The sequence below is a fragment of the Polyodon spathula genome, unplaced genomic scaffold (genome assembly GCF_017654505.1).
Source record: "Polyodon spathula isolate WHYD16114869_AA unplaced genomic scaffold, ASM1765450v1 scaffolds_806, whole genome shotgun sequence".
Taxonomy (NCBI): Eukaryota; Metazoa; Chordata; class Actinopteri; order Acipenseriformes; family Polyodontidae; genus Polyodon; species Polyodon spathula.
In genome coordinates this window covers 19,628-44,179 of record NW_024472293.1, presented here as the reverse complement: position 1 = coordinate 44,179, position 24,552 = coordinate 19,628, and the positions used below count along the sequence as shown (strand labels likewise).

The window sequence follows — 24,552 nt, the reverse complement described above, 5'->3', positions numbered from 1 at the left end:
GTAAATACGAAGGAGTCGACGGCAGTGCAGAGCATTTCGGATATCACTGTAAAACACATAACCGTTTAACCGACCATAAATCAATGCAGTCACCTCGTTTGTTTACAAGCCAGTAGATTACTTCGTTGCAAGACACGTGTTGATTAATTAGGAGCAGGCAATTAATGTCGCCCAGATGCACTTGCCAAACCCAAAGCAGAAAAGGCGAATTGGTGACTATTTAAATACCTCGTGTTCTTGGTCAGGTCCCATGATCGCGCAATCTTTCTGTCTGCGGTTCCGCTTACTGTGACGCGTCTTCCAAGCGGGGTATTTAAACCTCTTCGGGCCACACCTTAATGACGTCATACATGATCCCAATCCAATGCCCGATTTGGAAAATCCCTCTGCTCAATTCCAACGCTTATCTCGAGGCCCAGGCGAGAGCCCGCGTCCTGCACAGCGCCGTGCAACGCTTTTATTCAGCGCTGGCAAGTTCACTGTGAAATAGAAATGCAGTTTATTATGGATTAGAAAGCCTGGTTTTTACATTTAATGATGTGTGTATATATAGGCTGAATATTTGAACTGTCATTTACGTGTTATATTTTGTCTATTGCTTTGAATAGTTCTCGTTATTATTATTATAGAGAGCCGAGAACCTCTAGAAAATCCGCTGGCGTCAGAATAACTTCAGCTCTTAAACATCTAACGAGTTCAAACTTTGTGACAAGCTGCCGCACTTCCGTGCTCTCGCCCTGCTTGTTGCAGGCTGTGCGAGAGAATTCATCCCTCTTCTTAACGGGTGTGAATCCTCTCTCTCTCTCTCTCTCTCTCTCTCTCTCTCTCTCTCTCTCTCTCTCTCTCTCTCTCTCTCTCTCTCTCTCTCTCTCTCTCTCTCTCTCTCTCTCTCTCTCTCTCTCTCTCTCTCTCTCTCTCTCTCTCTCTCTCTCTCTCTCTCACAACATCTGCACGGCTGCAGCGAGGGAACACTGTGCCATGATTACAGCTTCTGTTTGCAAAGCACAGCTGGGGTTCGGGAAGGAGGGGATTCACAAGGACTGTTTTAAGGAACGCTTTTGATAAAGACCGCGTTTATAGCAACTCCATTGTGATTTATTTTAATAAAGCACTTAGTTAAACGCTCTTCAGTGGTTCTAAATGGAGTTTATTGATTTATTTTGATATATGCACGTCCTAAAACAGCCCTTGTAGTTATTAGTTTTGTCAATAGAGCCTCGGTTTACATATAAAAATTGCAATCTTGAATGCAGATTAAATAAAAGGAAACATGCGTATTTTAATTGGACTTGATATATCATGATTAGAAGTAATAGGAATACATTCTAGATTTTTTTCAGCGTTCTATTATTCTATGAATGTTTTCAGCAAAACTAAATAGAAGGTTTGTTGAGAACTCCCGAAACTAGCCTAATTGTTTCTCATTTTTGTAACACTAGCTCCTACGGATCTCGTTTCAAAACCAAGATATTCTGTACATTTCACATATAAGATTGCACGTGAAAACGCAGACAAACGTGTCAGGCGTGTTTTGTTTTTAATTTATTAACCTGCCCTGCGTGTTCAGGTAAACTTTAATATTCCTAAAGGGGGCGTTAGCAGGACGGTCCAGACAGACTCCCTCCGGTCTGCTGCTGGAGTTCAGCTGACAAAGCCAGCGCTGTAAAGGTATCACCGCTACAGCACACAATTCACACACACACACACACACACAGCCGCTACACAGCACACAATTCACACACACACACACACAGCCGCTACACAGCACACAGCCGCTACACAGCACACAATTCACACACACACACACACAGCCGCTACAGCACACAATTCACACACACACAGCCTCTGCGCAACCACAGCATGGCAGGGACGAGGCGGCGGGCAGAGCCGCTCCGAATGCTTCTCCCCATGTGGGTCTGGATCGCCGCTATCGGCCTTGCAGGAACCGGTGAGGGACTAATATCTCTTTTTTTTTTTAGGGGGGCGGGGTACACAAAAGGGTTAAATGATTTATTTCAGTACGTTTCGGACAAAAGTCCTTCTGTGTAGAACGAAAAGTAAACGCAGAGCGGTAAACTTGTTGTCTTTTATATCTCTTCTATACCGATCTGCATGAAAACCTCTGGGGGTGAGAATTTCATTTTCCGCTCAGTAATCAGTGATACAAAAAACAAAAAAAAACAATAGACGCTGGTGTCAAAATGTTTGTGCTTTAATTAGACATCTTAACTTCTAAAAAGTTTCAATGGGGTGCTCTGATACAGAAGCAATGGGTTGCTCTAATACAGAAGCAATGGGGTGTTCTGATACTGAAGCAATGGGGTGCTCTGATACAGATGCAATGGGGTGCTCTGATACAGAAGCAATGGGGTGTTCTGATACAAAAAAAAAAGAAGCTGGGGTGTCAATGGGGTGCTCTGATACAGAAGCAATGGGGTGCTCTAATACAGAAGCAATGGGGTGCTCTGATACAGAAGCAATGGGGTGTTCTGATACAGAAGCAATGGGGTGCTCTGATACAGAGAAGATACAGAAATGGGGTGTTCTGATACAGAAGCAATGGGGTGCTCTGATACAGAAGCAATGGGGTGTTCTGATACAGAAGCAATGGGGTGCTCTGATACAGAAGCAATGGGGTGTTCTGATACAGAAGCAATGGGGTGCTCTGATACAGAAGCAATGGGGTGCTCTGATACAGAAGCAATGGGGTGTTCTGATACAGAAGCAATGGGGTGTTCTGATACAGAAGCAATGGGGTGTTCTGATACAGGTGGGGTTCTGATACAGAAGCAATGGGGTGTTCTGATACAGAAGCAATGGGGTGTTCTGATACAGAAGCAATGGGGTGCTCTGATACAGAAGCAATGGGGTGCTCTGATACAGAAGCAATGGGGTGCTCTGATACAGAAGCAATGGGGTGCTCTCTGCAATGGGGTGTTCTGATACAGAAGCAATGGGGTGTTCTGATACAGAAGCAATGGGGTGTTCTGATACAGAAGCAATGGGGTGCTCTGATACAGAAGCAATGGGGTGCTCTGATACAGAAGCAATGGGGTGTTCTGATACAGAAGCAATGGGGTGCTCTGATACAGAAGCAATGGGGTGCTCTGATACAGAAGCAATGGGGTGTTCTGATACAGAAGCAATGGGGTGCTCTGATACAGAAGCAATGGGGTGTTCTGATACAGAAGCATGGGGTGTTCTGATACAGAAGCAATGGGGTGCTCTGATACAGAAGCAATGGGGTGTTCTGATACAGAAGCAATGGGGTGTTCTGATACAGAAGCAATGGGGTGTTCTGATACAGAAGCAATGGGGTGTTCTGATACAGAAGCAATGGGGTGTTCTGATACAGAAGCAATGGGGTGCTCTGATACAGAAGCAATGGGGTGTTCTAATACAGAAGCAATGGGGTGCTCTGATACAGAAGCAATGGGGTGTTCTGATGCAATGGGGTGCTCTGATACAGAAGCAATGGGGTGTTCTGATACAGAAGCAATGGGGTGTTCTGATACAGAAGCAATGGGGTGCTCTGATACAGAAGCAATGGGGTGTTCTAATGCATGTTAGTCTGTGTTTTGGAAGACTTTGATATTATCGATATGGAAATATGTGCACAATATCGATATACAATTTTCATATCGATACCCACTATATATGATCTCCATTTCCCTTATACTGTGCCATCAGGAGACGTTGTTTTCTTTTCACCTTTGTTCTTCATCGTGAAGCAGGATTGACCGATGGGAAGAAATGCGTTTACTCGGTAGGATCTCCGGGGGACAGGGCTGTTGTGGAGAGCGGCAATGTGAACGGGACGGTGCAGCACTGCGCCCGCGCTGGCTGCTGCATCACCATCGTCCATCTCTTAAATAACAAAACAAACATCACCACGCAAGGTAGGGCTGCGGGGCGGGGCGGGGCTACAACAGAGCAAGCATGGGCATATATAAATACTAGCTGTCACAATCCGGAACTCAATACTAGACCTATATAAGGATACGGATCACACCTGCTGACCAGCACACTGTAGTCTGAGGTTGCCACTTCTCTCTTGTACATGTCTCCCCTGTTTAAAAGGCTGCAGCGTCATCGAGGGAAGCTGCACTGAGCTGCTCTGCCTCTTGGGGCCCTTGAGAAGAAGGAACTACACCTCCTGCGTGTGCAGCGCAGACCTCTGCAACTCCCACTTCACATGGAGCCAGGATGCTGGTGAGTGGGCTCCAGTCAGGGAGGTGGACGGCGTAGCAGTGGGTTCATCTAAACGCATTGGACTAGCCTTGAACCTTTCTCCAGAGGCCTGGGGACCAATCTGGGGGTGGGCTAGGTGGCGCTAGTGGGTTGAAGGGTATATAAGGACCTTTTTTATTATATTGTGTTACATGTGCTGCTATAACTGTTTACGCAAGGTGTGTGTAATGTTTCAATTTATTTTTTTTACATTTTGACCCCTTTTGAAAACTTTTTTTTAAAAATTGCATTCCCTGCCTCAAGATGGCTTCACACGTATCCGCATGGACCTCTCTCGGAACTACATTTTCCATCGTCCTCCTGCTCATTGGAAAATCCATCTCAGTTACATATATGAACAGGAGGATGATGGGAAATGTAGTTCTGAGAGGTCAGTTTTCCCAGCTGGTCAGTTTAATGTGCTGCATTAGTGACACAGGCTAGCTGCACCACCCTTACAAGGACAGCCGCTCAGACAGCTATCTGCACCCTTTATAAAACTGACCACAGTAAAAGCATAGCACAGTGTAAGCACAGAGAAGCTGTAAGCATCGCACGAAACCGCAGTAAACAGCCAGCACAGCTGTGGGACTTCATTCAAAACCGCTTTCCTTTTTTAACTCTTTATCTCCAACATGCGCAGCCTCCCCTCCTATCCTCAGACTGGGCTTCGAGTCCTAGTTTTGGAGCTCGTGAGATGCTGCACCTCTAGTTCTGGTTCCATTCCTCTCAGATCCGACGCACTGCTCCGGGGTTACGTGGGAAGAGTCTGAAGGATCAGCTTGCCATCAGTCTGATCTCCGCAGAACTAAGCAGCGCAGCAGTTAGCTTTACCAATGTGTGCCGAGGGCCCAGGTGCGCTCTCTAATTGGAGGCGTGATCGGGGAGGACTCGGGAATCGTGGTGCCCCCACATCCCTTGAAGTTTTTAGTTTCCTTGGGTTGCGTCCCAGGTTACTTTGCTGCAGCGCTGGCCAAAAGTTTTGCATCATCCTGTAGAATGAACTCACGTTGCTTCATAAAGTCGAGTGAAAGCTGCTGAATAATGTTATGTTAACATATTGAATTACACATCTCTTTGTAGTTTGCCATATACTATAATGAAAAACTGACATTTTGAAATGGAAGTATGTTTAGATGGGGAACACGTATAATCTAGCCAGCTGTACCCCCCCCCCCCCCCCCCCCAGATTACTGCCATTGCTGTTTCTGCTCAGTTTCAGATGGTGCTGCGAGAGGGGAGGGGAGCAGCCTGGCTCCCCTGGCCTGGATCCTGACTGTGGGGGTGCCCCTGCTTTGCCTGCTGACCGGCGGCTGGAAGTGGAGAGACATTCGCAGGAGACGTGCGTTTCCCTCGGCATGATTATTGCACCCTAGAACATTGACATTGACCCAGTGCCCCACCCTGCCCCCTTAGAGTGGAACCCAGACCCCTAGATAAAGATGAAAGGCTTGTCTAGAGCCATAACATTAAGCCACTATGACACTCAACCCCCCTATTGCACCCCAGGCTTGTGTCTTAACCCCTCTCCTCTTTGATTCGGAAAACTCCAGATCTTATGAGGTAGTTGGGCAATAATGCTACTATCAAGCACCTGTTTCAGGCTTAGCTCTGTTCAGCTCACAATCTCAGAGATACTTTGCATTGCAGGATAGAGAAGGAGGAGATAGGAGAGGAGAGGCTGCTACAATGACAAACCGCTACTTTCTCTGAACCCGCGCACTCCCCCATCCAAATGAAATGACCTTGGCATTTCAGAAAGAATTCTTCCTTCTTTCTACCACTCTCCCCCTCCCCCTCCCTCTCCCTCCCCCTCTCTCTCTCTCTCTCTCTCTCTCTCTCTCTCTCTCTCTCTCTCTCTCTCTCTCTCTCTCTCTCTCTGTCTCCTGGTTTGAGCTGGTCTGTGATGCCTCTCTCTCTCTCTCTCTCTCTCTCTCTCTCTCTCTCTCTCTCTCTCTCTCTCTCTCTCTCAGTTTTGGCTCACCAGCTTCCTCTGCAAGACCTCCCTCAGACTGAAAGGGTCCAAGCAACGACCTCACCTGCCTCCCCAACCTCACCTCGCCTCGACCTCACCAACATGGAGCTGCACCAGGTACACTCTGACCCCTGGACCCCCGGGGAGGTCTTTTATCTACCTGTAAAAGCTTCAAGAAAAGAGAACGCAGCTAACAGCTGTTCCATCCTGTGGCTTCCTCAGGTTATCAACAGGGGGCGCTACGCGGAGCTGTGGAAGGGGTCCCTGGAGGGGGTCCCCGTGGTTTTCAAACTGTACCCCTCGGGGGGCTGCCGGTGCTACGACAGCGAGAGCGCGGTGTACGGGCTGCCACTGCTGAAGCACCCCAGCATCGCCCACTTCCTGGGGGAGGGGGAGAGCGGGCAGAGTGGAGCGAGGGTGCTGGTGCTGGAGCTGGCTCATCACGTGAGTAGAAACATTGCAGCTCCACTCCCCTGCTGTGGGACACGGGTTCTAGCTCTGTTTAGTGGTGCAATTCTCTTCCATAGCCTTGAGCACTGAGGCTGAGGACAAGTGAACTGTCACGCGTAGCTGAGAGATAATACAGGCGCTTTATGTTTGGTGATGCACCCACTTCTTTGCGTTGCCTTTCCTGTTGTTAGAAGCAGTAGCAGTATAATTCTAGCGGCATTAGCGTTAGCGTAGGTACTGGCAGTAGCGTTTGCTGTGTTTGCTCCAGTCGTGTTGGTGTTTGGATTGCTGATTAGGAGAGAGCGCCGCCTAGCGTTGCAGTTCGTTTCATTCCGATTGGAAAGTACAGTCTCGCTAAACACACGAGGATTTGAGACTTTCATTTACGAAAAACAGTGCCATCGTGTGGACAGATGCTGTACTTGCACCAGGGCTTTTTTTTTTTGGTGGGTGAAATGAATATATTTATAATTGAAAACCAAAAACAAAGTTTAGCCTCACCTAGAATTTTAGGATTCAAGATTAAAAAAAAAAAAAAAAACTATAAGTACATAATTTACATATTATATTTAACATGATGCAATCAAACAATTTATAAAATGATATCGCAAAAAAAAATCTACCAGAATTCATAATAGCAGAACAGTATTTCATGTTAGATTTTGGATTTTGACAGTTTTTTTGTTAAGTATATGGAAAACTACAAAGCGATGTGTAATTCAATATGTTAACATAACATTATTCAGCAGCTTTCAATTGACTTCATGAAGCAAAATTAGTTCATTCCATAGGATGAAGCAAAACTTTAGGCTAGAGCTATAGAAATTTTTTATCGGTCCCCATGTGTAAAGAGACTCTCAGTGCTGACGCTGTGCTGTTGTGTCCCCATGTGTAAAGAGACTCTCAGTGCTGACACTGTGCTGTTGTGTCCCCATGTGTAAAGAGACTCTCAGTGCTGACGCTGTGCTGTTGTGTCCCCATGTGTAAAGAGACTCTCAGTGCTGACGCTGTGCTGTTGTGTCCCCATGTGTAAAGAGACTCTCAGTGCTGACGCTGTGCTGTTGTGTCCCCATGTGTAAAGAGACTCTCAGTGCTGACACTGTGCTGTTGTGTCCCCATGTGTCTCAGTGCTGACGCTGTGCTGTTGTGTCCCCATGTGTAAAGAGACTCTCAATGCTGACGCTGTGCTGTTGTGTCCCATGCCCAGGGTTCTCTGCGGGCGTTCCTCTCTCAGCACTGCAGTGACTGGGTCGGGACAGTGAGGCTGGCCCTCTCTCTGTGCCAAGGCCTGGCCTTCTTGCACTCTGAGATCCACAGGGACGGTGAGAGTGCAATCAATGATTAATTCATTCTTATTACTGAATCAGTGAGCAGGCATTTCAATCCCAAGCGACTTACAGAGAGCAGGAGGTGAGCTTTGCTTCATCAACAGCTGCTTCTGCAGAGTCACGTGCAATAGGACCTTGCTTGTTTTACATCTCAGGGTAACACACAGTGAGTCGGTGGCTGATCACTGCTCCCTTAATCATTGCGTAGCTGAACTTCTGTAGCTATGACAAGTCTTTTCCACGCAGAGCAGCTCTCACATCATGTATGCAGGGGGACGCTGTCCTGTGAGTCAGGCATGACGCTCTGTTCTGCATATCTGCATTTCCACAGGCGTGTACAAGCCTGCCGTGGCGCACAGAGACCTCAGCAGTAACAACGTGCTGGTCAAGGCTGACCAGACCTGTGCGCTCAGTGACTTCGGCTCAGCCACCGCCCTCAACCTGAGACCTGGACCGACACCACTCGGCACCCAGGAGGTACCAGAGCCCTGCTCCTCGTCTGGCAAGCAGACTGTGCCCTGCTGCCCAGTCACCCGCACACAGCGACTCAGCTGGTGCTTCCATCAGTGTTCAGGGAAATGACAGCGCTGGAGAGCTGAGAGGGGAGTGTGTTTAGACTAGTGCTCATTATTATTAAGGTTCTGGTAATGAGAGCGCTGCAGAGCAGTGTAATGCTGTTTGAATTATCTGATGGCTGTTGTTGGTGTTGGCAGGTGTGTGTGCAGGTGGGGACCCCTCGCTACATGCCCCCCGAGATCCTGGACGGCACTTTAAATATCTGGGACCCCTTATCCTCCTTGCGGCAGGTGGATGTCTACTCGCTGGGTCTGCTGGTCTGGGAGATGACCACTAGATGCACTGACCTCTGGACAGGTAGGGAGCCAAGCCAGCACCGTTCACATTTACCCTGCTACTGAAATGAACCACTTCTTGCTCACATGATTTTATCCTTCTCTTCCTACCCTTCCCAGTCTCCCCAGTGCCGGAGTACAGACCTGCCTACGAGGCTGAACTGGGTCCCAGTCCCTCGCTAGACGAACTGGTCCTGCTGGTGTCGGAGCAGAGAAAACGACCCGTGCTGACCCACCTCTGCGGAGGACACATCCAGGCAAGTTGTTTCCTAGCCCTGTATCCCTGGATATCCCCTCGCAAGGTCGTGAAGAACCAAAGTGTAGAGAAGCACAGTGAAGTCAAAGTGACTGGTGCATGGCATAGCAACCCGCAGGCATGCCGAGGAAACACTGCGGGAGGTTTAGGGCCAGCGTTAGGGGCAGTGTTGGTTCTGGGAACACACAAAGCCACTCAAGACTCTCTGGTGATCTAAGGGCGTGTGCTTGTGTGTGTGTCTTTCAGGGCTGTGGCACTTTGATGGAGATTCTGAAGCACTGCTGGGATAATGACCCTGAAGCCAGACTGACTGCACCCTGCACAGAGAAGAGACTGAGCTCCCTGTAGCTGACTTTGTCAGATGGGGTCTTGCAGGATCCCCAGCGATTCAGCTTCAGCAGCCTGGCTAGCGCACCCTTGCTATTACCCTCAACGCTGTTTGAAGGACCCCTGCTACTGTCTAGAGTACACTGCCTGTGCTGTAATGCGATTGTGCAATAAAATATACCGACTGCTTGTGTTGTTTGTGTGATGTACGCTATAGCATATAAAGAATGGAAATAAAGAAAAAGTCTGGACGATAACACGAAAGTGCACAGATGCATATTTTTAGGTGTCAATACATAATTATAATTACGTGTATAACACAACCCAGCTACCGCATTCTTTTGCCCTATGCAGCTGAAACTAAACTATTTCATTATGCAAAAACAAAAGGCGTAATGCGTGCCACGGTTTGGAAGATACGCCATGCACATTTTCCATACCGTGCTATAAAGAAGAGTAAACAGTGGAACACACCCGTATCTCGTGTCTAGCGAGTCACTGGAGTCCCTGCTAGTTTATCCAATGGGCGCTCGGGGCTGAGGACGCGAGCCAATAGCAGCGAACTGAGGGTGTGTGTGGAACCGCCAGGCTTCAGGAGGGCAAGATTCCGGAAGATCAGGCAGCAGCAGCAGCAGCAGCAGCAGCAGTTCAAGCGGGCACGGTGCATCGATACGAGCCTCACCTAGGAGAGCAAAGGTAAGAAAAACCGCCTGGGATACACCCGGGCCAGGTAACCTTCCCGATTATATTCTTATATAATCATCTATTCATGCCAGACCTGCGTTGACTTCATGTACACTAATGTATAAAACCAGCAGCAATCACTAGCTAGGCAACTGTTTTTAAAAAGACTGGACTGTGTATCAAAGGCAGGTCATGATTATATAGGCTAAACTGGGAAGGGCATTTAAAAATTCGGTTGGTTATTGCAGTTCGATTATTAATGTATGATTGCATTTACCATAGGACAGAAGGATTTGTCAATGAAATGTTTTTTTTTTTTTTTTTTTTTGCAATATGTTTTACATATTTATATATATTATTTTTTTGTATTATTATTATTTGGCAAATTTCCCACGGAATGTCGTCAGTCCAAGATAGTGCCGTACTTGTCAGACTTTAGTATTGTTATAAGTTAGAATTGAAAAAAAAAAACTATTTAGCTGTAACTTTTTTGGTCATATTTAAACCTACAGCTGGAACTAAAAAACAAAACAAAACAAAAAAAAAAAAAAACCTACCCTTTAATAAATGAATATTCCCAAAGGAACTGGCGCCTTTCAAAGTAAATATTACCCATGCAATCAAATAAAAACCTAAAACGAAACTAAATGCTGAAAATATTGACTGCTGTGTTCAATGGGTACTTGGGTGTGGGACTGCAAACTGGTTTTGCTGGTCTTGTTTAACGTGTGTGTGTGTGTGGTGTTCTTGTATTTTTAGGAAGAAACCTGTTCTGCAATGTGGAATCCCAATCAAGGTACTTTTCTGATAGAAACCTCATTCAGTTTACTCTGAACAGATGGGACCAGCTCTCTAGGATGCAGTGATTTCTTTGCTGTCTTGATCCCAATCTGCACAGCACCAGTCATGCCTGGTCGGGTCCTGGTTTTATGTTCACGATGTTTGCGTTCGATCAGTAGTAACCCTTCAGGTAGAGCAGCACACTGCCCGCTCATCACAGAATCCAGATATTGAAAGATACTGGCTTGTGTGCAGGTGCTGTTTCTCATCGTATTGCTGCAGTGCTTCGGGGCTTGCTTATCAGTGACAGTGAGTTACCGACCTCATTTTAAAGTTGCCGTAACAACTTCGTGGCTGAGAGCCGTCCTGTCTCCAAGAACTACTCGCTCTGTTTATTCCTGTTCCTTCTTTTGAGATAAGAAAATGCAGAACGTTTAGCTGTTCCAAAAAAAAAAACGTCTTGAGCTTTGTAGTGTTTGTGGAACTATTCCAGTTACCATCAGGCAGGTTGAAACGCTGGATTATTTGAAGTCTAAGTTGATGTAATTGGTTGTAGCTGGGAGTGTATTATAGATATGAGCTCTCTTGTTCTGAACTCTGTACAGCGCTCTGGGATGCCATGGGGTGGAGGGTGCTATATAAAATCCTACGTGTGTTGTAATATGATATCGTGGTTTGCTCTATAAATCAGCTCAGATTAGCAAGAGTCTACAGCACTGGCGCTTTTATAAGATAAACAGTGTGAAGCCGCGCACTTTTCTACCGCAGTGTCACCTGACCACAGGCTGATTGTATTCTGGTTTGAGGAGGCTGTGATTGTACAGGATCAGAACACAAATACACACTTGGATCTGCTTGCAAATGGACCTTGTTCTTTTTTTATTTTGTCAGGTCAACCAGGAGCCTACCCCCCAGGGGGTCCCATGCCCCCTAACCCTGCCTACCCTCCCCAGGTGTGCCCCCCAGGCCCGGGTCCAATGCCCCCCCCTGGGATTCCAGGTCAGCACCCCTACCCTGGCTCTGGATCCTACCCGGGACCCTACCCTGGGGGTCAGCCCTGTCCTCCTGCTTACCCTGGGGGTCAGCCCTGTCCTCCTGCTTACCCTGGGGGTCAGCCCTGCCCACCTGCTTACCCTGGGGGTCAGGCCCCCTACCCCTGCCCCCCAGGAGGAGTTTACCCTGGACACCCCCCTAGATGTGGGGATGACCACCACAAGAAGAAGAAGAAGGACAAAAAGGCTCACAAGGAACATAAGCACGGAAAACACGGGCATGGCCCGCATGGGAAGCATGGCCCACATGGCAAACATGGGAAGGTAGGCGTGTGTACACCATCCCTTACCAAACCATATCATACCATACCAAACTATACCAAACCATACCATACCATGTCATGCCACGCCACACCATACCAAACCATGCCACACCAAACCAAACCATACAATACCAAACCAAGCCATGCCATGCCACACCAAACCAAACCAAACCATACCACACCAAGCCATGCCACACCAAACCATACAATACCATACCATATCAAACCATTCTGTTGTCACTGGAGTGAGCCTGACTGTTTACTTTGTCTCTGTATTTCCACGCAGCATTCCTCCAGCTCTAGCAGCAGCAGTGACTCGGACTGATCTGGACAGAGTGACAGAACCAACTGAAGACAGGCGCCGACGCTGAACTGCACGCATAGTCTATACACAAAACCATACACAGAGACACGAACAGTAATCACGCTGAGCAGAAGATTAACAAGCGTAGGCTTGCACTACCCCTGCCAACCAGCAGGGTGCGCTGTCTCGCCCAGTAACGGGCTTTGTTTTAACCCCTGGTTGCCTTACCGTGTGATTTTTATAGAAGTGGTTTTGATATATAGGTAGGGGGTGTTAAGCTACTGCAGAATTGTTTGTTTTAATATGAAGTGGGTTATTATTATTAATGCATTGGCGTGGGAGTTGAAAAGCCTGAACTGTCCACTGGGAGTCATATGGTGAAGCGAACCACACACCTTTAGATTGACCACCACGCTCACACAGGGTGTCTCCTTTCTGTGATTTGCTATTTGTTGCTCAGTTCTGACCTGCTGAATTAATAAAGAAAATCTATAGCCATACCACAGCAGCGTGTGCGTGTGTCATTCGGGCCTCTCATCTTTACAGCGTTTCCTGCACAAGGAGTTATGGAAGGAAGAATTTGCATTTCTGGTAGATATTCTCAGAATTGCTTCTCAAAAACGTTCACAAGCTGCATGCACAGGCCATTGTGTGAGTGATTTCAGAATCTGTACAAGGATTTTCAAAGGGGGCACAATAAGACGAGGCAGCAAAGTGATTTCTAAAACCTGATTAATGTAACCACCTCACTTGATTTATATATTTTTAAAGCGTCAACAAGTGAATACGAGACCCACTTCATCTAAAGCCTTTGAAAGCCGTATACTCGGTGACCCAAATCAGGTTTTAGAAACCACTCCCGCACGCTGCAAAGTCTCTCTTTCACAACCCTCATGCCTGAACGAACGCTACGTGTTTCTCCCTACAATAAACAGCTACTACAGAACAGACCAGTATGCAGCATTATGCATGTGAATACACCGGTGTGCTTTTACACTGAACAGCAAATTGCAACGCTGTAACGAAACCAGCACGCTTACAAACCTACACGCAATTTCTCCCAATGCAATGTTATCTAGCAGTTTATTAATTTTAATGCAATCGGCCAAATTTGTACAGACTTGTTTATTAGAATTTAAACCATTTGCCATTTCACAAAATGTGCGTATGTAGCTGTGACGTACTTGGCCAGGGTAGCCTAGTTTTCCTTCCCAACACGATTAAATACAGTTTATACAAATGACTTAGTGTTACTATAATATATATATTTTTTGATATATACACCGAAATGCCCCCCTGCTGGTAGCAGATTGCCACGGCTCATTTGCAGTTTGCATACGCAGTTGCAAAGCTGAAAGGCAGTGGGAGGGGAGGGTGAAAGGTGGAAGTTGCAAGGTACGCTTATAGTGTTGTCTTTGTGCTTGAGAGAGAGAGAGAGAGAGAGAGAGCTGCACACCACTCACCGTCTCTCTTCCCTTCTCCTTTTTAAACCCACCCGATCCTCTCCCCTTCTACCCCTGAAGACCCTACCCTCCCCCACCTGGACGCCGATCGAGACGAGTGAGCGCTTTTTCATTTTTATTTATCCTTTTTTTTTTTAATATATATATAAAGAGAGAAATCTGCGAGAGCAGGCTTTGCAGGGAGTCCCAGGCCTCACAATGCGGGCGCTGCAACAGCGTTTCAAACATAAAAAAAAACACCTCCTTTTATTATTTTAAAGAGCTACCTGTTTGTATTTAACACCGTGCATGCTGCTTTTCGTCCCTGGTCTGGTAAGAAATACATTTTGAACGTGTTTTCACTGTTAGGGTTTAACAAACTGCACGCCGCCCAAGGGATGCTGTTTGCTGGCTGCACGGATTAGGCCTCCGCGTCTGCATTGCGTTATATTGGTTTGTAATCCCGTTTAATTTTTTTTTTTAATAATGTAATGAAATCGGGTGCGTTTTAAAACCGAACTACAAAAAAAAAAAATTTAAAAAAAAAACCCCGCTACGTTTGAAAAGTTGTTTCTGCGCAGGAAATCTTTTACTGGTATGATCTCTGGAGTGAATGAGCGTGGGTCGGATTGAACACGAAACAGAGGAAAATCAAACTAACCTCGGATCTCAAGCGCATTATAAAACGCGTCTGCTGCAGCCAGTTTGAACCGAGGCCTTGTTGTTTTTGCTGCGTGTTTAATTACGCGTTACCAGCGCATCCCTTCATGCAGATTAAACTTCATTTGAATGGGGTTTATTTGTCTGCACGACCTTTTAAAAGTTTGCCCACAACGCGTTGGTAATTCCGACAAATCAAACTGTTTGCGGCGGACCATAGACTCTGACTGCAGACCGTTTTAACATCGTGGTGCGAAAAAATAATATCAGGCTTTGTCCTTTTTAAAAAATGTAACCTTGTAGCAGCCTAGCAGAGCAAACAAACACCAAAACAGCTATACACCGGTCTACAGCATCTCCACATGCATTTGCATAGAACTATATAATGTGAGATTTTGTATTGTGCTATGTTGTCGTGCTAGGGCGTTTAAGAAATAAATATTCAATATATTATAATTAACATAAAAACACTTGAAGGTACGTTTTTATGGAAACGTCACCTGTAAATAAAAGGTGTTCGGTTGATCTGGATACTGTTAAAACTGCTTCTGTAGGACCGGGTCGTTTATTTCTCTCTGGAGAAATAAGGTACTGTCCAGATTTTGGTAGGCTTTCTAAATGTTTTCAAAAGGTGGTATTTCGATCAGCTGTTTTTAATAAACAGAAGAACAACCCCCCCCCCCCCCCCCAAGCTTGAGCAAATACAGCCATGCATTTTCCATAGCCTTTATTTTTCTGCAACTTTGAAGTCGTCTTCCGCCTGTTTTCCAAATGCACCAGGCAGTGTTTGACGGGGAGCCAGTATACAATGCCAGTATACGGCTCTCCCCAGCTGTGTGTGCGCGCTTGCTTGTGCCTGTGGCATTTCTAATCTTTTTAAATGTCCTTCATTCTCTGCTTCAAAAGATTCCATTCTTGTGACCAAAGACGCCAGTTCTCGACTCTCCAGAACCTCCCTCTCCAGCTGAAGCAGCTTCGCCATGGACTCTGATGTGATCGAAGGCGGACTCAATGTCACCCTCACTATCAGACTGCTGATGCACGGCAAGGTAAAGCGAGGGCAGGACACCTACCGGGACGGGGTGGGGGCTGGGCTGCTAGATCCCTCAAACTCCCACAGCTGGGGGAGGGAAACAGAATTGAATAGCATCTGTAAATAATGGACATCTTAACTGGGGTCTTGCCAAGTCCATTCCATTGTGAGACTTTGCTCCAGTCAGGCCCATGATTCAAGTGATAGCTATGGTTAAAAAAAAAAAAAAAAATAAAATAAAATGTGTGTGTGTGTGTGTGTGTGTATATATATATATATATATATGTATATATATATATATATATATATATATATATATGTGTGTGTGTATATATATATATATATAATATAAATTATAAAATCTGCCTTGATTTTAATAAAATGATAGGTTGTTTCATTTCAAACGCCTCCTCACACACAGCAGACAGTGATGAATGTTGACTTTGGAAATGCTTTCCAGTTGGTTTTACTCCCCAGTTCCTCCACGCTGGTAGTGTTTTTGGTGTCTCAATCCAGACGGCTGTGAGATTGCAATGGAAAGTCTTTGTCTTAAAAGGTGGGGGTCAGCCCTTAGAAAGAGCTAAAATCCCCCAACACCACTCTTCAGAGAGAGAGAGGGGGAGGGAGGGAGAGGGAATATATATAAATAAATATGTGCACTTTGGTGCCTCCGAGCAGCTGCCACTGCACACTCAGTCACTGGCTTATCCAGGATTTGCGTCTAGAATCCCTCGGATCTGGGTTCTTAACATGAAGCTGTACCGTCTCCTTCAGTGCAGTGAAAATTAAAAACTGTCACGCATGCATGACCCTTGACATGCAACATGCTAACGGGTTGTTTCTATATATATTTTTTTTTTTAGGAAGTTGGAAGCATCATTGGCAAGGTTAGTATGGTTTTTATTTATTACAGTAACAGAGAATGAGGCAAAACAATCTCTTTTTTTTAAGCACAGTGGGATGTCTAGATGGGGATGTAGAGGCGAGGCAGTTCAATTTAATGCCACTTCATGTTTTTTTTTCATGTTTTAGAAAGGAGAATCTGTGAAGAAGATGCGAGAAGAGGTGAGTTGATGTGGTGTGCTGTTCGTGGTGTGTGTGTGTGTGTGTGTGTGCGTGCGCGTGTGTGCGTGTCCTGTATGACTAGGGGTGGAAGAATGCATCTGGTCTTGATGATGGGGTTCTCTTATGGTGTGTAATAAAATCAAATGTTCATGTAATGCTGGACTATTTTGTTAACTAATTGAGCTGGGGAGAGTGTGTTTTTACTAACTGCATCTCGCATGGTTTTTATTCAGAGAATTTTTTTAAAATCAGCAGTTGAACTAAGAGCTCTGTTCTTCCTTTCACAGAGCGGTGCTCGCATTAACATCTCTGAAGGGAATTGCCCAGAGAGGATTATCACGCTCGCTGGACCCACCACTGCCATCTTCAAAGCCTTCTCGATGATCATCGAAAAGCTGGAGGAGGTGCGTGTTTGTGTGCGCAGGGAATAACCTTGGAGCCTGTGAGCCTTGGTAGGCAGCGGTACCAGGAATCCAAAATATCCAGCCGTTTCAAAACGACCCAGTGCTCAGATCAATCGATCAGTATTGATTTTATATAGCGCCTCTCATAGTGGACCACCATCACAAAGCCCTTTACAAGGTAGTGAGGAACAATGCATAATAAATACAGTGAGCCCTATAATCAGAAACCCTAATATTTTCAGGCAACGCTTGGGTTATTTAATTCTGTAATTGTACAGATTGACTTGCTCCCTGCCTCACTCTCTCTCTCTCTCCTCGCCTTTGTGTTTTGTTGGCCCTCCTCTGTAACCTGCAGGACATCAGCAGCGCGATGACCAACAGCACAGCCACCAGCAGGCCCCCAGTGACCCTGCGCATCGTGGTCCCGGCCAGCCAGTGTGGCTCGCTCATTGGGAAGGGCGGCTGCAAGATCAAGGAGATACGAGAGGTAAGTGCACAGCCGTTCCTGCAGGACCGTACTCTCTCGTTTTTATCTGTAAGAAGAATACTCAATGCAGGTGTCTGAACTGGCGCTAACCAGCGTCTGTTGGTAGTTGCATTTAACCCTTTGCAGTTCGTTTATTCAGCAGTACTGTATCTAGAGCCACCCCTTGCTCGCTGTATATTTCACATACCTCTTTGTAGACGTGCACACTGCTCAATCCTCTCCTGATCACTCGTTTTATCACCAAACTCCTCAATAACACGAAGTCATTATTACTATAACATCTCCAAAAAGCTCTGATATTCGAGCGCTGGATGCAGAAGCAGCTACAAGTTTATAGAAGTCTAGTAGTGATTTTTTTTTTTTTTTTGTGTGTCTCTCCTCTCTGGGCAGTCGACTGGTGCCCAGGTTCAGGTGGCAGGGGACATGCTTCCCAACTCGACAGAGCGCGCCATCACCATCGCTGGCACCTCGCAGTCCATCATCGAGTGTGTCAAGCAGGTCTGCGTGGTCATGCTGGAGGTGAGTGTGAGTGTTACCCTTTTTTATTTTTTCTGCACCACACCACTACAAAACTCTCGCTTCGTTTCTATCGTAGAAGCCCCAGCGGCTGGCTTTGCAGACCTCCTGTTTAAACTGGCTAATCTTGAACTACCCAACCTTGCGATCAGTCAGGTAGCCCAGCTTTTACTCGCTAGTTCAGGATTAGCGCGAATCAGGGGGGGTCTGTGAAACTAGCTGCAGTTAGACAGACGTGTCTATGCAGTGCACCATTTTCAGACATTTTGTCTCCTGACTTAACCTGATTTTGGTGACCCATGCAGACTTAAATACAACTTTATGTTGGTCCCATAAAAATGTGTTTTCATCACTAGAGTAGGGATGCTGCTGATTTAGAGTTTTAAAAATGTAGGTGAAATTTGAACCCAATGTGAACTATGCATTCTAAATAGAAGTGTTTCACGTTTCTTCAAGTCCAGTTCAACACTGCACGCACAGTCCTCTACACACAGGCTTGTTGCAGTGATTTATACAATAGCCGGGGTTGGGGTAGGGCTTCGGATTTGGAAACAGTGTTTCCAAGCTGTTAGTTTCAATAGTAAAGCTGTTTTAATTAAACAGACGCTCTGGTTTCCCGATAGGAAAGTTTCTTCTCATTTTTCTCTCTTCTCTCCTAGTCTCCTCCTAAGGGGGTCACCATCCCGTACAGACCCAAGCCGTCCGGATCGCCGGTCATCTTCGCTGGCGGACAGGTACTTCTTTGGGGGGGGGGGGGGGGGGGAGTGTAACAAAACTTCTAAAGAATCGCTCCAGTATCTTATTAACCAGCAGGTGTATTAATTCTTTGAACAATATCTGACTTTGTTAGAGGCTTGATTTGGTATAATAAACGTTAGTTATTTTCTTTCTTTCTCCAATACTCCTGCTTTGCTCCTCGGCAAACACTGGGGTTCTGTCTGCCCCTCCCCCTGCATTGTGCGATTCCTAAAATGTGCTGCAGCTGCATTCCGCACGCTGCTGTGGCTCAGACAGCAAAGGAGTGGGTGGAAACGAAATGAAACGGTTTAATATGGCCTTCCCAAGAATGCATTTGCGCAAGCTCCAGCAGCAGCAGACTCTCAGGGTGTTGCGTTTTGTTATAAAATAGCAATTGTGTTAAGTGAATTTAACACTTCGTTCATGGCATTAAACATTGCCAGTCATTCTCTTGATCGGATCTGTTGCAGGAGTTTCATTTGAACTGACAGTGCAGTGTAATTAATTCAGGGGGCTGGCGGGCGGGCAGGGGGAGGTTACTGGTGAAGAAACAAAGCCACAGTATTGCAGCAGTCGGTAGAAAGCCTGTATTATCTGTTGTTTCCCTGCACTTGTGAAGTAACAGCCTGCATTGAGATAGGCACAGGCAGGAGGAGGTGATGGGCTGCAAGCACACAGGAGCGAAGCGCTCGCACGCCCTACAGATAGGTACAGGCAGGGGGTGATGGGCTGCAAGCACACAGGAGCGAAGCGCTCGCACGCCGAGCCGCTCTCCTGATCGCTTTTGTTTCTTTTTCTTCGCAGGCTTATACCGTTCAAGGACAGCACGCCATTCCTCAGCCAGATGTAAGTGCTGCTCTACTCCTTATTTATTTTCCTTTTACCAAAGGACTTCAGTGATTTGGACAGATGCAGGGGTGGAAACCTTTTCTATTTAAACCAGTTGATTAAAATATATAATATATTGCAGCCCATGTCTTGTCAACTGTCTCAGTAGCAGATCAGGTATTCCATTTATATGGTAGTTTTTGTATCCCGTGCAGGATAGGAAGCGTTCAACCTGTACGATTCAAAGCAGTAGTCGTGATGTTGCTTCTTAAAGCTGAGGTTTTAAACCAGTAGCCTTCTCCAGGTTGTAGCGCTTTGAGAAAGCCAGCAAAGTCAATCCTTTTGTGTTGTGTTTGTGTGTGTGGCTCGATGCACTGTCCTTGTCTCTGCAGTGTTACTTGGGTGTTCATCCAAGTAATACTCAAGACCCTGCTGCATAGAGACTGGAATAAAATATGAGAGATCAGTGTTAATCCAGTCTAGAAAACCTAACCTACATCACGATTTCAAAACCACATTTTTAAATTAACACAGAGTGCTGGCCACTGTACTAAAACACGAGGATTGTTGTATTGTGTTTGATTGCGTGCCTCAGCTGGGCCCCCTGCTGCTCTTGCAGAGTGTCTTGAGCTGTGCAGTGGGCTTTCCAGTGCCTTGCTGACCCTCTGCTCGCTCTCTCTCTCCCTATCTCCCTCTCTCCAGCTGACGAAGCTGCACCAGCTCGCAATGCAGCAGAGCCCCTTCCCTCTGGCCCCAAGCAGCACCGGCTTCACAGCAGGGATGGACGCCTCTGCCCAAGCCAGCTCTCATGAGCTCACCATTCCCAACGACGTGAGTGACCGCGGGGGGGCGTTCAGTCCAATTGAGTGACAGTTTTTGCCATACCATGTCTGGCTGCTGGTTTAAATAGCCCCCACCCCCCCGCCCCGATGTAGTTGGCACGCTTGCACACGCATGTAGTTGTGATGAAACGGCGATATCTGCTGTTTTTTTAAATAACGCCCATCAATATAAAGCGCAGTAAAGAAAGCTGGTAAATGTAACAACAATCAGTCTGTTGATTTATTTAATATATAGATTTTTTTTTTTTTATTGTTTCTGCGGTTATGTAGTCGAGTTGGGGCATCCTTTATCTTCAATCCCACAATTGTCTTTCTGCTTTCTTGGGGGAAAAAAATAAAATAAAATTTCGGAACAGTTTGAATAGAGTGAATGTAATCCTTCAAACAAGTGAACGCTGAAAGTCGATTTTCTGTTCTAGCGCAAACAGGAATAGATGTAGCGTTATTAAAGGCTGGATTGCGTGTTATTCAATCGCTTTCCCCTGATTTTTTTTTTTTTATAACTCGAAGGTTTCAGTCTCCATTTTTTTTTTTTTTTTTTTAACGTTATTTTTGTCGTCGTTTTCCAGCTGATTGGCTGCATCATAGGCCGCCAAGGCGCCAAAATCAACGAGATCCGGCAGATGTCTGGAGCGCAGATCAAAATAGCCAACCCGGTGGAGGGCTCCACCGACAGGCAGGTGACCATCACTGGCTCCCCGGCCAGCATCAGCCTAGCGGAGTACCTCATCAACGCCAGGTAAGAGGAGGAGGAGGGGCCAGAACTATCACTAGGAATCCAGCGCCTGAAGGTGAAAGCATGCCACTGCAGGGCAGTCTCACTCGCCCTGGGTTTTACAATGAGCTTAGGCACCTGAATTGAGTTGCTGGTATGTTTTTAAGAAAGGAAAAAAGACAATTCAAAGCTGACGGTAAAACCTGGAATGGTTTAGCACAGAGATCTCTGTATTGAGCTGCCTAGGTCTTACCCTAGGTGCTAAATACGTATCTGGCTTCTGGATGAAACAGACGGGGTGGGGGGGGGGGGTATTCCAGTCCAGGGTTTTGCTTCAGCCAGGTTTTTAAATCTCTGATTGTCAGAGATGGCTCGACGCGTTCCGAAGCCAGTTGGCTCATCTCTGGTGGGCTGGTGTCCGCATCCAGATTCATGGCTTTTATAAAAACCCAGCAGGATGTTTCGAAGGCTTAATGACTATTTCTGAATCCAGCTGGGTGCTATTGGATCACTTTCCACGTTATTCATTTATTTATTTATTTTCAATGTAACTGGTTGGCCTCACGCCAGGTAAGGTCTTGTTTGCTTCAGGCAGGTTTTCAGATATCTGATTTCACACTGTGTTGAGTTTCCTCCTCGCTGCTGCTGCTAAAAAATGAATCCATCCGGGTCGTTTCACTGTGTGTGCTTTGTCCGGAAGTGAATGAAATTAATGCAAGTAACACTGCACGCTCTTCTGCTTTTGAATGCTGCAGTGGTACACTGACAAACTGATACAGCAGAATGACCGGCTCTTCAGCAGTACACTCTGTGTAAATCTTCCGTCATGTATGCAGTGTGTTTTGCGTGTGGGGGCTCAGTTTTAGTCTGCAGATCCTGGTCTTGGTTTATCTGCACCAAAGCGTGCCTCCTTCTAGCCCGTGCCTCCTTGCTGTGTAGATTAATAACTTCCAGGACCCTTTCTTGCCTGGCGATCGTTGGCCGCTGTATTGCCGCTGCATGTCCCCCTATAGAAGCCATGCTTTCCCTGTGGGGGTAGTTTGTAACCCTGCCAGTGCTGTGACACTCTGAAGCGTCACCCTGACTTCAGTTCCCCATCAACCTTCTTGGCAGGACCCAGGAAACTAAAATCACAAATGGGACAACCCCCTTTTTTTAAATTTAAATTATTCTTGGTTTTTTCCCCCCATGCAAGATTAGGTCCTTTCCCTACCCCCCCTCCCCCCCCATGACCTTGCCACCCCTAACCCAGCCCTACTGTGTGTTCCTCTTCTCTCTCTCTCCTTCTGTCTCTGCAGTGTAGAGTCCTCTAAACCACCTTCCTCGATTCCTGAGCACGTCAGCATGAACCTCTCTCAGCCCCCCTCCTCCTCCTCCTCTTCTACCAGCCCTGCCGCTGCTGCTGCTGCTCCTCCCTCCTGTTCTCCTTCCACATCCTCTTCCTTCTGTTTCTCCACCTCTACCTCTGCAGCCACCATCACCCTGTCTTCCCTGTCTCCGCCTGGGCCCCTTTCCTCCTCCTCCTCCTCCTCCCTGCTCCCCAGCACCCCAGTCTGCGTGTCCAGTCTGCTTGGCTTGAAACCAGTCTCCTTGCTGGCACTCAACGTCTCCAGTGCTAGGAGCCCTAACGGCTCTGCCTCGGATAGCGGCTCTAACAGGCTGGGGGCCTCCGAGCATGCCTCAAACTCCAAGAAGAGGAGGCTGTCTCCTTACTAACTCTGCTGCTTGGGAGGGGGGGGGCTGGGTGGGAGGCGTTTTCAAGCAGTCTAACCCCTATTAAATGGGAGCGAACTGGAATGACTTGCATGTGTCATTTGACTTTGTGTTTTGAGAGAACCATCCACTCGAGAATGAGGAATCCCAGCATGTCTTTGTTGTAAACCCTAACCTCACTCGCATATCTAACTAGCTGTACTAGTGACAAGTGATTTCCAGCAGTGTGCTGGGGCATTGTGCGACGCCCAGTTTAAAAATTGCATTTATGCGCTGTCTTAAACTGAATGCTTTGTTCCATTAAAATGGAAAAACTAACCTGTGCTTGTCATGTCTGTTTTTTTTTTTTTTTTTATTTCTTAAAGGAGACTGGAGTCTCGCTTGCTCTAGCGTCAGTACAAGGCGTGCTCCTTCATTGTGTTTTGTAGTCTGTATTCATGTCGGCTCACGCTAGGCGGCTACTTTTAACACGTGCAGACTATTGCAAAAAAACAATTCCAATGTACGAACAAAGCAATCGAAACATCTGCGGTTCAAACTTAGTCCGCAGCACGCAGACCTCGAAGAACCACAATAAATAAGAGCTGTTTGTGGACTGAAGGAGATTTTCCCTGATTATACGAGGTTTAAAACCAGGGCACCTGATCAGATTCCACCCCTTCGTGCTTTCTCTCTCTCTGAGACCGATGTGTTGTGTGGCATTCCCTGATCATCGCAGGGTGGTGCTGTCAGCTCATCGAGACAGTTCGTTTGTGAGCTGCACTGGATTTGAACTCCAGCACTCCAGAGGTGTAGAAGAGCAGTGGGGTGTAATCTAAGAGTTGAATAATCTCTCTGCAGTTTGTGTGTGTATCCAGTGATGCTGGCTTTCTAGTTTTGCGATAAAACATTTTCATCTTCGATAACTGAAGTCCAGCATGCTAGCAGTAGCATGAAAATGATACATGGTGTAATCCAGTGTTGAATTAATATTCGGCAGAAAAATGCATTACATTATATTCCAGAATTTGACTTGAAGCAAAGTGTGGATTATGAAAAACCCGATCTGTTAAACAGTAATGTATTTGTCATGTTTAATGTGCTTATTCGAGGCTGTGGATCATCTCTCTGTTTTGAATCAATATAAAATGTTTTTTTTTTTTTTTTTAATCCCGATTTGTGCTCAGATGTGAAATCTTTTTTTTTTTTTAATTTTCTCTCTCCAATGTCGTCTCCTCTTGCTTTTAGGCTTTCATCCGAAGCTTCTGGATTGGGATCCAACTAACCACGCAGTTCGGCACGCCCCCTGTCTGTACCCGTTTCCTTCAGTGTAGATAACGCCGCTATCTGCGATCCAGAGTTTTAATTCTTATTACTTTTTAAATTAGGCTCACGCCCACATTTTTTGGTTGCAGTTTTTTTTTTTTTTTGGTCAAGCCCCGTCATTTTTCAACTTTGCATCTGTTCTGTAGTTCTTTTTTTTTTTTTTTTTTTTTAAATGTCCTTTTTTGCTGGGGGAAAAAAAAACCTTTGTTCATAGTTTGTTACACCTTCAAAAAATTGTAGAAATGAGAAATCTGAAATAGGGTTAAAAAAAAGTTATGTAATGTCAGATTTTTCTAAAAAAAAA

The 24,552-nt window shown here is 46.2% G+C and overlaps 3 protein-coding genes across 4 annotated transcripts; all 3 read left to right on the top strand.

Moving 5' to 3' along the window:
• The first annotated feature begins 1,823 nt into the window (after positions 1–1,823).
• LOC121308913 (anti-Muellerian hormone type-2 receptor-like) lies at positions 1,824–9,656 on the top strand. The gene is made up of 11 exons (XM_041241632.1): positions 1,824–1,948; positions 3,735–3,899; positions 4,024–4,212; positions 5,447–5,572; positions 6,204–6,322; positions 6,428–6,649; positions 7,863–7,977; positions 8,315–8,460; positions 8,697–8,856; positions 8,955–9,091; positions 9,337–9,656. Exons 1-11 carry the CDS (start codon positions 1,861–1,863, stop codon positions 9,436–9,438), a joined length of 1,569 nt encoding a protein of 522 aa, XP_041097566.1. The 5' UTR covers positions 1,824–1,860; the 3' UTR covers positions 9,439–9,656.
• A 353-nt stretch (positions 9,657–10,009) lies between these two features.
• On the top strand, positions 10,010–13,000 carry prr13 (proline rich 13). The gene is made up of 4 exons (XM_041241681.1): positions 10,010–10,113; positions 10,861–10,897; positions 11,773–12,197; positions 12,483–13,000. Exons 2-4 carry the CDS (start codon positions 10,879–10,881, stop codon positions 12,519–12,521), a joined length of 483 nt encoding a protein of 160 aa, XP_041097615.1. The 5' UTR covers positions 10,010–10,113; positions 10,861–10,878; the 3' UTR covers positions 12,522–13,000.
• Positions 13,001–13,891: 891 nt separating this feature from the next.
• Positions 13,892–24,326, top strand: pcbp2 (poly(rC) binding protein 2). 2 transcript variants are annotated; one of them, XM_041241680.1, is made up of 12 exons: positions 13,892–14,060; positions 15,509–15,651; positions 16,499–16,522; positions 16,668–16,700; positions 16,988–17,104; positions 17,460–17,591; positions 17,982–18,110; positions 18,767–18,841; positions 19,650–19,691; positions 20,376–20,504; positions 21,085–21,254; positions 24,171–24,326. In XM_041241680.1, the coding sequence occupies exons 2-12, from the start codon at positions 15,583–15,585 to the stop codon at positions 24,205–24,207; spliced, it is 957 nt and encodes a 318-aa protein (XP_041097614.1). In that variant the 5' UTR covers positions 13,892–14,060; positions 15,509–15,582; the 3' UTR covers positions 24,208–24,326. The 2 variants fall into 2 exon arrangements, with proteins under 2 accessions (XP_041097614.1, XP_041097613.1); XM_041241679.1 differs by having other exon boundaries at positions 17,982–18,116.
• The last annotated feature ends 226 nt before the right edge of the window (positions 24,327–24,552 follow it).